We start from the raw sequence: 15,461 nt of genomic DNA, 5'->3' as shown, positions 1-15,461 counted from the left end.
AACGTGATCTCATGTTCCCAGAAGATGCAGATGTTATATTTGGATTCGTTTCACATTAAACTGTTGTGTCCTGCACCCGCCCAGTGACCCACATAAATGTTGGTCAACTGTACCTTGTGCACACAGCCAAGCGGCACGAACACTGACACTGAAACCTTTAAGCAGTCAAAAGATGTACCATAACCAATTACCAGCAACAGAGAGGAAAACTAATTATGAATTACAAACTTAGTGACGCTTTGGTGCATCTACTCTGGTAAGAGAGCTGCATCAGTGCGTTTGCAAATTACATTCATGGTGTGGCAGAATGGGCCGAGCTGATGGATTTATAGGAAGCACACAGGCACTCTTTATAATAAACAACGCTCAGGCCGGATGCAAATAGGAAGTGCCTTGGGCATGCAAACGCTGGGTAAATAGAAATGACACGCCGACCGAAGGGATGATGGATTGCAGGTATATATTGACACAAATATAAATGATAATGAACATCATAACACAGTAATCATTTCCTGCATTCACTATTTTTTCCACATCAACCGAGTCAATCGAACTACTCTTAACAGAAGAGGGGATTTCTTTATTTTTCAGACAGGAGGAGTGCAGTTACCAGTATATAAATGCAAGGCTGCATTTTCCTCTCTTTGCCTGGACGGACACTTAGAGGCCGATTTTCAAAGGCTCCCAGATTCTTTTTGACAATTAAAAGATATCCTCTCATGTGGGTTTCATCGGATGCCTAAGCATCTCTGATAGATAAGAAAAACCAGACGGAGGACTGAGGGACAGGATCTAATTTCTCATGATTAAAGTCGTCCGTCACTGAATGGGTGACACTGCAACCCTCCACCCCGTCCCCCAAGTCTTTATGTATTTATTTCATATTTATCCTGGGAAATTTGTGACTTGAAAGAGGCAATTAACATGTGACACGAGCCGGCCCCTTCGCAGTGTTTGGGGTCCGTGCTGCACATTAACTGTCTGTCTGCCGCTAACAGCCAGTCGGTGATGATGAAAAGATTCACAGAGCGGAGGGGAAGAGAGGCAGTGGCAGAGAGAGAGAGAGAGAGAGAGAGAGAGAGAAAAAAAGATGAAGGGACAAATACAAATTAGCCCGGCAAGTGTGTGGCAGAGGATGTGAGAAATGATTTGCCTAATTGGCACATTTGTTTCAATTAGGACGCGGTCATCAGTGTCAGCCTTGACGGAGGGGTTTCCAGGCCGGGCCTCGCATCGGGGCTTCCTCCCTGTGATTTCATTACCTGCACTGCCCCTGAAGGTCATCTCCTCCAGCCCTACACGGCGGCCAGGTACTCTCATCCACCTGAATCAACACACACCAACACACACACACGCACGCACGCACACAGCTCATTCAGATGACATTTGCTGATGATTAGATGCTGAGAAATGTGTCGGTCGAGGGGCAATTAGAGGACAGAGGAGCGGTGTAACCGGCGACACCGCAGCCATCATCTAGACTTATGAGGAGAGAGCTGATGAAGACCTTCCCAGCTGACACATTTTTCCCTGTGAGAGTGCGCCTCATCGCCACACTCAGAGGTCTAATGGTCGTTTGATGTCAAGGTGACGTAGTACAAACGGGGGGGGGGCTCTAGCGCAATACAGAGAAATCTGTCTGCTGAGTCATGCTAAGGTGTCGCCATTAGGCATGATCTCCTCCCCCTTTCGGCGACTCTCAGCTATGATGGCGGCGTGGGCAGCAGAACTTTTTTTCCTCCTACTAATTGCTGAGTATCTCATCAGCGCAATTACGTGGATTAAGGGTCCCTGTCAGGTGGAGCTCGAGGGCCCGGGGACGCCGGAGGGACCGGCTGGGCGGCTTATCAGGAGTGACACCTCAGAGCACGGAGCTAATCCACTTCATGGATTCTCCCCACAACCAATCATCAGCACATGGCCTGCTCATCGCGTACACACACACACACACAGATATCGCCCGACTCTTTGTACTCAGCATGACTCGGTGTGTTCATACGAACAGCCAGCCTGACAGCAGCAGGTCCATCTGTAGGGAGCTATCTGCACCTCGACCGTCCCTGCCCACTCCAGAGGTTAATCAGAAAAGATCTGAGGAGAACACAGAGTGGGCCTGTGTCGCCCGGCCGCCTCCCCAGTTGCTTCCCAAATGCCACCTCTCCTCCCCTCCGAGCCATGTGACACTGCATTGCTATTCCACCCCGATCTGTCTTATCTTAACGAAATAAATAGAGGGAGCTCCCAGCCACGGCCGGGGCTGGGGCTGGATGTAATTGCTTGGCTTAATAATGAAGCTCATCATCTGCTCTCTGGGAGCCTTTCTCTGACGTATGAGAAAAATAACAAAGGCGCTCGGCGGTGGCATCGGAAAGTTGAAACAAGTGAAGGGAAGGCGGGGGATGGGACATATAGTTAAATGCCGACTTGTTTTGGAGCAGCATCGCGATGTCTTTGGGAAGCTCAGCGGCGAACAGCTTGTATAACTGTGCAGAAGCATTTAGTTGATTCCCCTTTGAGCCGCAGCCTGGGCTGTCTACCTGAGCTACTGTAGATCAAGGGGATTCATCTTGGATTAAAGGCTCTCATTCAGGGAAGTTGAAATTGGCTTCCAGTTCGGCTGTTCATTTCACACTTTCTCTCAGAGCAACCTCTCAAAAGAAACTCATTATACAGGGTTCTCATGGACTTCTTTCTCCCGGAGTCAAAAGATCTCCTATGCATTCACACCCCATGATATCTGTGAAGTAAAAATGAAGGATTGGTTTTGGATCACCGAAACGGAATTACAAATAAGCCGCTCTTACGTTCTATTAACCACAGATACATTACAGCCCCTGCTCTTAGCATACCATGTGTGAAGGTATGTGTATTTTATATTTTTATAGCAAAACACTGTCAAGAATATGCACATTTGCAATAAATACTCACAGATGAAGTTCAGAAACCTGTGTCCATGTTTGTTTGACGTCTTTAAATGTCTGAGCTGTAAAGCCTGACAAAAAAACAATGTTTTTGAAATTCTGGTAGAAAATAGCTATTCAGGTAGTGGCTTTTTCAATTATTATAGGAATATAAATGTCTTCATTGTCTGTATAATTGTGATATAGATAATTGTGGTACTTTCCAGCAGCAGTCAATGAAGCGTTAGTGAATTATTCAATTAAATTACAGATTCCACACAGTCAATACGTGCTTACCCAGGGCGGTGGTATTAAACTGCACACAGAGGTTGTAAGTTGAGGTTCACAGGCCAAGTTGGGACTTAATTTCATAACTGAATCAGGTTTTCTGCTACGTTCAGGCGGGGCCACCTCTCCACAGTAAAGGCTCTTATCAGAGAACTTCCTTTGAAGGCTTAGGTACAGCACCCACTCCTAAACCTAATGCATATAAATGTCACACCAATGTGGTGAGCATCAAAATAACACAAAAACTGCTGCAGTAACAGACTGGAACATTTTGAGAGCACCTTCTAAATAAAAGTTGACTTCAGATTTATTTGACAAATTATACTAATTCATGAAAAGATGCCATGTGCAGTAATATAGAAAAAATGAGGATGTGATACATTGAGACTCATCAAGATAAATTGAATCATTGATGGGAGAGGCGGTGGTCTAGTGGCAGAAACTTGGACTATGGGCAGAGAAGGTCTCTGGTTCGTCTCTGGTTCGACTCCACGGAGAGACAACAAAAGACGAACCTGGATTGATCTGTCCAAAAATCCAAGAGTCTCCCTACCCTGTCTAGTGCCCCTGAGCAAGGCACCTTACTCCCCCAACATCTGCTCCCCGAGCGCCTGTACGCGGCTGCTCACTGCTCTGTGTGTACTGCACAAGATGGGTCATAAATTTCCCTACCTGCATGAGTGTGCCTTTGCATGACTGTGCATGTGTTTGGGATGAATAAATGCATCTTAATCTGAATTTGTTATTGCTAGATTCACATCTTCACATGCAAGGGTTTCTTAATACTCACTCACACCCAAACCTTTGTGAGTCAATCAAAAAGATGTGTGTTAGCCAACTACTCAAAGTGACCAGACCCTGAAACAAGCTCTCCTCTCTCACTCTCCATCTATCTCTCTCTCTCTCTGTTTCGTAGCCTCTGCATGGGGGTCGAGCATTCATAGTTGTGCATAGGTGTGTGTGCGTCACTCTGCAATTACCGACGGGGAGGCGATGCTACCAAGCGGACCAATCACAGCTCTTGAGGTCTACATCGCCTCGACATGTAGTTATATCTTTGGGGAGGTGGGCGTCAGGTTACAGCGTAGGGCTCTGCCAAGGGTACACGTCTATGCACAAGCAACGGCTTAGCTTTGATGAATTGGGAGTTAGACTCAGCTATTTACTGTCATGAGTCTTCTTTAAAGCTTCTGATTGCACATTTCATTTTTACACTGTGACATAGAGCAAAATACAGATTGAAAACGAATAAATTATATTTACATATAAACAGATTCATCAAAGTTGTATTCTCATTTCTTTTTTGTGTTGTGTGTTCATGTATCAACCCACACGTCAGATGACCCCTCCACGCACAATGACCTGCTGCCTCGCGTGGTGAGGATCATGTCTTCACTCTTGAGAAAGAGAGAGTGATTTTTCTCAAAAGGGAAATGCATTTCAAATTTAAGTTCAAGGGAAATTTTGTATCAAGAGTTAGAAAACGATGGTAAAGTACTGTAATTAACTTAAACTTTTCAATTGTGGTTGAACAACACAACAAAAAGCTCTCTGCTTTGTTTCATAATGAGCATTGGTGTTATTTCTTTTTCATCAGGCTCCTTCAGATGTGCACACTGGGACTTTGTTTCAACATGGAAAAGCTCTGAAACTGGAAAAACAAGAACCACGCTAAAATGCGTCATTGATCAACAGAGAGGTTTGTTTTTAATGTAGCAGCAAATGTACCAGTTTGTGTGTTTTTATAAATCACTATTAAGTACACTCATCCATGATAATGTATTTGAAGCTGCATTAATTTTATATTTTGGCGTCTTGGGGGCACTGACCTAATAAAAAGTTAATATGGCAAACATGATGGCAAACAATTGCCTATTTACATATGCAGTAGACACGGAGCCACATTAGCATTCACTTGGTGTGATGTAACTGAGCGCCTGTTGTGGCTGAGTTGTTCAGAGCAGAGTCTGTTGGCTGTAAAACCACAATGCTGAGCTAGAAAATGCAAAAAAAGCCCTGTAGAGAGGAGGGTTCGTGCCAAATGTGACCTCTTTATTTTTCACACACGTTATTTGATCCATCGTTTATGATTTCATTACTCAGAGCCGCGTTGTTGTGACAACATATCAATATAAAATGCTTAATTTCACTGAAAGACTGGACTACAGAGTGATGACATCAGTGATGACATCAGTGCTCAACTGGGATCTTGACCAAAAAGCTTTCTCTTTTAATTCTGCTTTTCCTCAATTTATTTTTTTTGTTTTAGTACAACTCTGTATCACTTCAGGCTCTTGAGCCATTTTTCCGCTACATCTTGTCTAGTTTTCGCAACTATTGTGGCACATTTGGTGCAGAAGTGATTTGGGAAGCGGTGACCTGAAGACACTGCAGAGAGGTGTGGGGATGACAGTCCTCCAGCAGACACGACCTCTCAGAGGAGCTAAAAAGCTTTTCCTGTCTCTTTCTTTGTGATCTAAAAAAAATAGAACATACAATTCTCATAGTACAAACCTGTCAGTCACGCTCATGTGGCTTCCAGTGAGAATTTACTGCACACTCTGTACTGTCATGTGAGGTTTGTGTTATTCTACAAGTACTATGTGTCTAAATCTAAAATGTTAACAAAAACAAAAGGTATTTTTACAGAGACTAAAATATACTGACTCTGTTAGAAGTAACCAAAGTTACATTTATTCTCATGGTGAGGACTTAGGTCCAATCTTCTCTCCTTTAAATTACATTTCTATGCATTTTAAATGGGACTGTGAATGTGTCTGGTAGGACCTCAAGCAATGATTGGCTTTTCGGAAGCAACCTTTTATTTGAGTTAACAAATTAATTAAGTGCTGCATTTATAAACCGCAGCGGAGTCGACAGCGGGTGGTTGGTGTGGATGACGCACATCGGTGTTTGGCATTAAGAGGAAAATATAACCGGAAACAGCCACTTCATACAATTTCTTTCAGACACGTAATGATTTCATTTAATTGCTGTGGCTTTAATTCCTGTCAATTTTATGAATGCCAAATGCCTACTGCATGTTCAGACAGTATTTTCAATCGATAAGCAACTGTTTTGCAGTATGCCTCTGTGGAAGTGGGTTTGTTCATGACAATGGACACTCAGCTTCTGAGAAACCTACAAGCAAACTAAAGCACACCAAGAGAATACCAAGCAGCCAACAGGAGACTTTGGTATGCTTACCCCTGATCATTGTAAATCTAGTGCTGGTGTATCTTAACATGCAAATATGTCGTGGGTGTAGTTATGGTCATTAAAACAAAGAACAAGATGATTAAAGAAATTGGAATTCTAGTCGGCTTGCTGAAATGAAATGTCTAACACTGTGAATGCAGAGGATTACAGAGCAGGCAACTGACCAAAACCTCATGTATAGTTATATAGTAAATAATAATGTTAATTATAATAACAAATAAAAATTGAACAAACGGAAATGGAAAAAAAACTTGTTTGTCGTAAAGTGCGTACTCAAAGGTGACTTTTGATCTCCATCGAAACCCATCGTGAACTCAATGTGATCATTTGGTTGTGTCTCACCTTAAAAGAACTGGAATTGAAATAGAAACTATAAAAACATGTTGACATGTCAATGTTTGTTGGGAAGAGTTAAATAATAAGGAAACAAATTATTGAGAAAAAAATATCGTCATCAGAAAAAAGACTGCTGTGGCACTTCTCACCTCCGGCTCCGCTCCAGAGTCAAACTGTCGTTGCCACATTACATAAAGTGATTTCACTGTGAGTAGCTGGGGACTCATTAGCTCACAAACTGACATCCCTGCTGACAAAGGTGATTCCTAAACCCACCTTTCAGAAGCACACTGTTTACGCTGCACCCCAAACCGCAGACTCACCTTGTGTGGGGCCTGCGCTGTGTCTGCTTCAGAAGCATCCGCCCTGCTGCTGCACTCTCCTGAAACCTCACACCGCTGCACTCCTGGACGCCACCTCAATATTTCATGGACAAGGTGCGCTGAAATCGGCTGGGCTGAAGATATCTGCCCTGTGCGCTCTGCATTATTCACTCCCATCTCTCGCTGCTGGGCTCATTTGTGTTGACAAAGGACTAGACGGGAGATTGTGATTCGGTCTGTACCGCTCAGATTCAACTATTTTTATCCCACTGTGGATTCAGCGGTGCCGGAATGACATCACTCCTCCATTTCAGTGCTGAATCATTTATACAGTGCAGGGCAGGAGGTTGACCTCCGTCTAAATCTGTTCCCTGCACGCATCAATTACACAGCCATCGTTCATGCTGATAATCACTGGACCAAATAGGGAGCCAGACCATCTCCTTCTGTAGAAGAAAGTGAATGTCACCGAGACATTTGAAGGCTATTGTTCCCCCTGAAGTCTGTCCTACAGGTTGACTGGGAGAGACATCTGTTCTCCATCTCCCAGGGCGACAGCGTTTCAGTTACCACTGAGCATAGTAATGCTAAATATGTAAGCACCATATTGGTTTTCTGGACATACGTTCAATCAGCTTTGTGGACAGCTGTCACAGGTTAATTACTGGTTGTCACGCTCGTAGCAGAGCCTGTAGCCTACAGTGAGGTTCCAAATAAATTATTACACAGAAACTAGAAATACCAAACTGCAGTTTGATGCCTCTGCCAACCCGTGCAGTTTCCTTCTCCCTATGATATTTCCAGATTCATATAAAGTCACCATGACCTTTACATTTGACCACTGAAATAGAATCAGATAATCTTTGAGTCCTGTGAGACCAAGAGAACATGAGTCCCCCATTTGAAAGAATTCCCAGGAGGTGTTCCTGAGATATCCCATTTACAAGGCAATGCATGTGTTTTGAGTGCTGTCACGGTAACCTTTAACCTCTGGCCACCAAATTCTAATCAGGTCATCAATGAACCAAGTTGTGCCAGATGTAATACAATACCTTTTGGGCATTCCTGGTATAACGTGCTCGCAACAAAGTGAGGTCACATGACCTTGACCTTATGACCTTCGACCAACAGTTCAAGTGAGTCAATTCCCTCAAGCTGGTCTTAATAAATAACATTCAAGGAAAGCATAAACATAATTTGTGAGGCACACGTGACCTTGACTTTTGACTTTGGGTTTCCAAAATGAAACAAGTACATCCTTAAGTCTAAGAAAATTTTGTTTTGCCAAATTCAAAATGATTACCTAAAGGCCTCCCGAAGCTATTACATTCAAAAGGCAAAACAAATGCTACAGTGACCTTGACCTTTGACCACCAAAATCGAATCAGTTAATGTGTTTGCCAAATGTAAAGAAATTCCCGGTGGTCTTGAGAGTTCTCGTTCACATGAATGGATTGGATGGACGTACATTCGTATGCAGAGGATTTGGGAAAAGCCAAATAGAGGAAATCCTCATGTAATTTTATAAAGTAATTAAATAATAATAACTAAAGGCCATCAATGGATAAAATAAATACATAGAAATGCCTGCCTTAGATACCCTGTATTTCTCCGGCAGACAAAAAAAGGCATATTTTGTCTCGATATGTGCAGTATATCCAGATTTTGTCCCATACTACAAAAGGTGAACTGTATTTGTGACTGTATTGAACTAGTGTGCAGGTTAGATTCAGCTGAGTGGTGAATGCAGCATCAGGACACAACCTGACCGGTGGAGCATCAAAGACGAAACTAAACTGAAACAGCTGTGTCAGGACATGGATGAGTCTTTGAGGCAGAGAGATGAAAAATCAAATGTAAACATCATTCCGTATATTGTGTGATTCACACCAGAAAAAGACTCTGGGGGGAACCACAGGGATTCTAGTGTGATGTGCAGCTGTGATTCCCGACCACTAAGAGGTATCAGGTATCCACCATGGATATTTTACACACACTGATGCAACACACATCTGTTATGTCCATATTGCAACGACGCAATGATGCGATTTACTCTCATGACTTTTATGTCTTTGCCAACGCACAGTAGGAGCTGCTGATGGACCAATCCATATCCACTCCCTGAAATCAGCCTCCAAAACTGTAACTGGACCGTTCGCTTAGTGGCCTGACCCACTTTGAGCCAGATGTTTCTCACAATGTGTCCTCCCGAGACTCGCAAGGCTAATGGAGCTATAAATTGAAATTGGAAAGAGAATCTCTGACTGTTTGATCTCTATCTTTTATTGATACATTATTCAGCGTTTTGGGGATGATTTGATAAAAATCTATGATGTGAATCCCTTCATCTTGGACAGCTACCGCACTTTCGATCCAACACCTTCACTTCTAAATGCTTATGTGGACTTTTTAGCTGGAATGTAACAAAACTATATCAATCTCCTAAAGGTCAGAGAAAGTCGAGCCGGAGGTAAAATTGACTGAGTGGCAGAGAGTTACTCCAGCAGAATAAAGATGGACGGCCTGATGCAGATTTTTTCTGCTCGGCGGGTATATAAGGAGAGGGGGAGCTAGGAGCAGTCGGCCTTACCTCCGCCATAGGCACTCCCTCCGGAGGGCGGCAGTGCAGCACGATCATCCCATTGATTGGCACCTCCTTCCCCTGGGGGTCCTGCTCGAAGTTTTTCCTCAGGTCTGTTAGGGGAGATAAGAGGCAGCTGTCAGGTGTCAAGTGTTACGGTCAGCCTGGCTGCAATCCTCTTCAGCAGCTAACACGCCAGCGTGGCCCCAGCTCCGCACGCCGTGACCTTCAAACCTGCTGCAGCCCGTATAGGAAAGAGAGGATCCAATGCCCCTGTGCCTGGTTAATCTGCTGACAAGGTGGTTTGGAGGTTACACAGGATGGACGAAGTCAGCGAGGATTGCTCTGAACCTCCTTCTCACTCATGTGCATGAGATAGTGACAGACTCTATCCAGCCCATTTCTGAAACTGATTTTGATAGCTTACTGTGCCGCCACTATTAACTGAAAACCATTAAAATGTCAGCCTTTTGGGAATGTGGATATGTGCCTTTGAAATTCTAACTGAGGTTATGAATGTGCTTCATGTAGCCATGGATCGTGAGAGAATCCCTGCACATAAGTGATATGAATACCGGGAGGAAACTCTATAATTGTGCCTCAAAAACTGTGTTCAGCTGGCAGGTAGATAAGTGCAAGTAAGTACAAACGCAATGATATGCAAATCCCACCAGATAAAGATCTGACATCTGACATTCCTCCTTTCTTTCAAGGACAAGAACAAACATCCTTCCCGGGTTGATGTTCAAAAGTGATTTCTCTTTGCTTTTCTCTTCAAGGCCATATCAAAATCAAGCAAAAACTGCAGCAACTGTGGCCTTTAGCTGCCGGATCACAGCGGCTGTGAATATCTCATTGTGCCCTAACTTGATTGGACAGAATTTGACTGGAGGAATTGATTATTTCACTACTAATAAGTCTGACGCTGCTTCTGATGGGATTATATCAGCCCGCTGTGCCACCACAGCATGCTCCAGACTTAATGAAAGACACGGTTGTATTTGAGCTCCAATCTGTGAAGAGCTGCAATATCAACAGAGGGACAGTTTTGGTGAGCCGACATATATCCTCACGATACTTCTGCTTCAACCATCAAGACAAGAGGTTAGCCTAAAGACACCTCCTTCATCCTCTCATGCTAAAGTGGCAGCACACTGGACACTACAGGGACTCACTGGCCCTGTTCAGACCTCAACATCCGCCCTGAGAGATCCAATCAGAAGTTTGTTCACACCCGGAATTGATTGAATGAATATGCACAGCTGGGAGCGGCTCTGGCTCAGGGGGTAGAGCGGGTCATTCTCTAACTAGAAGGTAGGCGGTCTGGTCCGAGTCTCCCCCATTTCGTCCCATAGAAAAAGTTCTGCACATAGTTGCACTGTATAGATGGGTGTAAATGGGTAAACTATACTGTGGTCATCAAGACTAGAAAAGTGCTATACAAATACAGACCATTCAGCTATGAAGAAAGATTTGACCGATTTAAGAGAATCAAGTATCAACCATTTTGTTTCGGTCATTGATACTATTGTGGCGGAGGCAACCAATCGATGTATGGACACTAAGAAGTACAGAAATACATTGGAGTCAAAGGACGTCAGCTAAGTAATCGGTGCTTCATATGTAGCCCAGGGTGCATTGGTGTTCATTAAGTGAAACTAATATGGCCACATGCGTCCCAGACCTGTACTTAGTGCTGACCACTTGTGATTGGATCACTCAGGGCAGATGATAATAACAAGTCTAAATGGGGTCACTGTTGCAAAGGGTTATTATGACGGGACAGGCCGGGGCTACCTGGTGGAAATGCTAATGTCAATAGAAGAAAATAAATCATTAAAATAGTAGCAAAACAAGACTTACTATTGAAATTTACCCTATCCCAATCTAAATTACAAACAACAAACTCTACAGTCACTTTTCACTTAGTTATCACACCATCTCTTGCTCAGCCGTAATTATGGAAAGTAGCAGCAAACCCAATGGTATGCATTAGATACTACATTCCTAATCCTAAAGGTTTTTCTATACTCACAGGCGATGCGGGCAGTAGCCTTGCGGCTCTTGGAGGTGCCGAGGTGGCTCCAGGCCACACACAGACACCAGTAGTCCTCGGGGCCATGGAAATCTTCAACCTGCTGACGGGACACGTTGATCATCACCTCGCGCACCTTCAGCCCTGGGACAACAGAAAACAAAAGACACTTAGCAAATTTATGCAAACAAATATGTTTACAAATTTAATTTGTTAATACATTTCTCTTTTTCTTTTTCTGAGTGTGCCTCCCATCCACAATTCCCACTGCAGAAAGAAAATCAGAGCCTAGCCAATGCATTAGCAGCTATAAATGAGTAATGGAAGAAATATAGCAAAGCCAAAAATAAAGCAAAGCCTTGAAAAAGGGTTGGTCAAAAAAAAACTTGTACAATATTGTGGTATATCATTATTATAAAATTGTTTATTCTCTATTGGTTTGCTACTATTTTAATGGTAATTATAAATATTATTACTGTAACTTTCTTTATTGTTATAATTTTCTATAATTGATTGCTTGGGTAAGTCTTTGAATGTTTTTGAACACAACTTAAATATATTTGAATTACAATAGTATCGAGTTATTCTTCCTGATGAATGTCTGAACCAATTTTCATGGAATATTATGAAATTATTCATTAGCTACCAAGACATTTTCATGAAAGCCAAAAATGTCAACCTCATGAAGGTGCAAGAGAAAAACTCCTCACCAAAGTCAATAGGTATGAACTTATGTGAATCACTTGTCTCTAAATAAACTGTTTTGTAAGAGGATCCTCCTTGAAGCACTACTATATTAAAATCCAACCTCTTGGAACCAAGGCTGTCTGTTATAAATGTCATGGTAATCTAGACGATATAAATGTCATGGTAATCTAGACGACATAAATGTTAGTGACACAGCTAGGAACAAAAGTCAACAAGCTTCATGGCCATGAATGTCTGCACGAGATGTCACTTCCAGCAATTTAATTCTTGACTAGACATTACCCTTTGGACCGAAGTGATGGACGGACCACCATAGTCCTAGGACGTGATTCAGGCCTAAAATCATGTATAAGGGTCTTGGGATAGAATGGCTTTTTAATTGTGCTAGCACCAGTCAGCTGAGTCTAGTCAGATTTACAACCAGGCATTGGCTTTCTGTCCTAGGGTACATGGAGCACAATGGGAGGGAATCGTTAACTAACTAGCCCTGCATTCTAAGTAATGGTCCTTAAAGAGTCCTTAATCAATACTTCAATACATCTACAGGCTCGCTGCGGTGATCAATGAGTTTCACAGGATTAGTTATGCGTAAGATCTTAGGAAAGGCTGACACACTTCCTAAATCAGTGCATTCTCCCCCTCTAGGCTGAGTTCTGAGAGCATCACTAAGGAAACACAGAAACACTGTCCCCGGGGGCCTCTCCTGTATGTTTTGAGCGCTTAGTGCGGCTAACAAGAGGAAAGCTAAATCAGCTGAAGCAGAATTAGCATTAATAATTTGGACTACACTCAACCGCTTCAAACAGCATAGCGGGCTCGCCATGCAAGCGATACCAGGACAATATTGCGTATTATGTAACACAGAAGGCATGCAGCAAAGGCACAACGCTCTTATTATACTGAATGCATTAAAGAAGAAGGGAACTGCACTATTTCAAAATCCTCTTAGGCAACACGCCACAAGCCCCCAGTTGGATGTTTTCGTCACCCTGTCATATGGCCTCAGATGAGTATACAGAACCCATATTTAATCTGAGTCATCGGCTTAGGGACTGTCACATGTGTTTTGTCACTGCTGCACAGAGCCTTCCGCAGCCCGCCGGCCATATACCCACAGCTGGATTAAAACCAAAGGATGTGCAATGTGCTTGTGACTGCAAAAAAGACCAATACCCACACACCTCCCTCCCAGCACCCTTCACCCCGGATTGTTGTGGCTTCTGTGCCTCCAGTGTCTCTGGTAAATAACTCTTAAATCAGACATGCTCTTACTAAAGTCAAACAGCCTCACACTGTGGCTGCACAGCTTGCGAAGCGCTGAGCAGACTTCTAAATGAATACCAATTAAACTGTGTGAATGGCAGCTGGGCCATGGTAATGGAGCCATGCTGCTGTTCGTGGTAAAATTAAGAAATGGAGAACATTTCGTGGCGGGCGGTCTCCACTGTTCTGTGTATGAATGACAACAACAGGAAAGCGGGCCTATTTCTATTTGTCACGCCCAACACGGTAGATACAAAATATTCAATGATATAAATTTGGGGGTTTATGTCAACATGGTGAATGGCGATGTATTCGGTGACCGGGATTGTTCAAATCGGGATTGACAGGCCTGACAAAACAAGGCCACATTTAAGAGTAGTGGTAAACAAAGCTGCAGCTCTTTGTTGGTGTGTCCTAGTCACAGGCCCTGTAGAGAGCGAGACATGAGCATAATTCATACTTTTTTAAGTGGCAGCAGAGAGCTGGCAAGTGGCAGTTTGTGCAGGAAAAGAGACAGCAGAGAAAATAATGACTAATGACTTTCCATGATGCCCTCAAAAAGTGTGAGGCTGTGGTTTAGAGAGGAGGAGGAGAGACAACAGACCGACTGATGGGGGAAATAGTGAGAGGAAGAAAAAAGGCACTTGTAAGCTTTTCCAACAGTGCAACACATTTCCCGGAGTCCAAACCGGCGGTGACAGGTGGTTTGCCGGAGAGACGGAGACAAGTGGTGCCACTGTGTCATCTGTCAGCCCTATTTGTTTATACGCAGAATACTGTTGACAGGGCTCATTAGAGCAGAGCACTTGATCTGCTTTCCTCCCCGATCCCTTCCTCACTCCTCACAGTTTCCTGAGTCACTTAAATAGATAAATTCATCCAAAACGGCAGATTCACTCAGAGAAAGACTGGTACAATGGCGGGTATGAGTTTTGATGGTATTGAGGTCCACTGAGAAAAAACGAGTGTTGCTGCTGGAGCTTTGACGAAGTGTCTCTTATTATGGATGAGAAGAAAACGTGGCCTCAAGCTGTGTTCACACCAAACAGGATGGGAATTTTTATATCGCGATCTTCATGTGAGTAAACACAATACATGAATCTGCCTGTTTGCCTGAAGAAAAGAGGAGAGGAGGACTACTGACTGAAGTCACTACAAACTGCGCTGTAACTGCTCTGGATTCACCGGAGAAGCCAGCATAATTTTGTGTGTCCAAAAGAACATCCGGTAGTGCACACAGCTCGGAGAAACACTTCTCTAAGACCGGTCTTGGCAATGGGTTTCATTCTCAACGCCTGTGGCTTTTGTGACATTGCATCATGCGACTTTTCAACTCAAGTTCAAATATTTCACCTCAAGCGAGTGTAGCTTAATGATGAGAATTTCATCTTTGCGTCTGCTACATCATGTCTTTGCATTGACTTTGTGGGTAATCTCAGCACATGAAATATTTGCTTTTCCTTTAGGTGTGAACTTTACCATCAAAATCATGTTATAAGGTTTTATCTTCATGGGTCCTAGTTTAGGAGAAAACCTTTCTCTCATATCATCTGTCTATGTCTCTCTCTCTGCACATATTTTCTCTGGTTCTCTTCTCTTAACTAACCAATAAAGGTAAAATGGGAATAGGCTGCAGTCCCATAGATCAATATTAGACTTTTCAGAAAATGGCAATATCTGCCCTATGCACTGGCAAACTCAAAATACTGCTCTGCTGGCTCAGAATTAGACTTTGCTACCCTCACTTGAGAGGACCTGCCCTCATTTTAACGGCAGATATTCTATTTAAATATCTGTGTTGACGTCAT

General features: G+C 43.3%; 1 protein-coding gene across 1 annotated transcript in view; it reads right to left on the bottom strand.

Moving 5' to 3' along the window:
- unc5db (unc-5 netrin receptor Db) overlaps nucleotides 1–15,461 on the bottom strand; it is a 198,809-nt gene that overhangs the window by 79,622 nt on the left and 103,726 nt on the right. Inside the window, exons 4-5 of the mRNA XM_053420260.1 lie at nucleotides 11,683–11,826; nucleotides 9,657–9,760 (exon numbers count right to left, since the gene is read on the bottom strand). Of these exons, the coding sequence (XP_053276235.1) occupies nucleotides 9,657–9,760; nucleotides 11,683–11,826 (248 nt within the window). The remainder of the gene's footprint in view (nucleotides 1–9,656; nucleotides 9,761–11,682; nucleotides 11,827–15,461) is intronic.

The sequence above is a fragment of the Pleuronectes platessa genome, chromosome 4, assembly GCF_947347685.1.
Source record: "Pleuronectes platessa chromosome 4, fPlePla1.1, whole genome shotgun sequence".
Classification (NCBI taxonomy): Eukaryota; Metazoa; Chordata; class Actinopteri; order Pleuronectiformes; family Pleuronectidae; genus Pleuronectes; species Pleuronectes platessa.
This window is presented reverse-complemented; position numbering and strand designations above follow the sequence as displayed.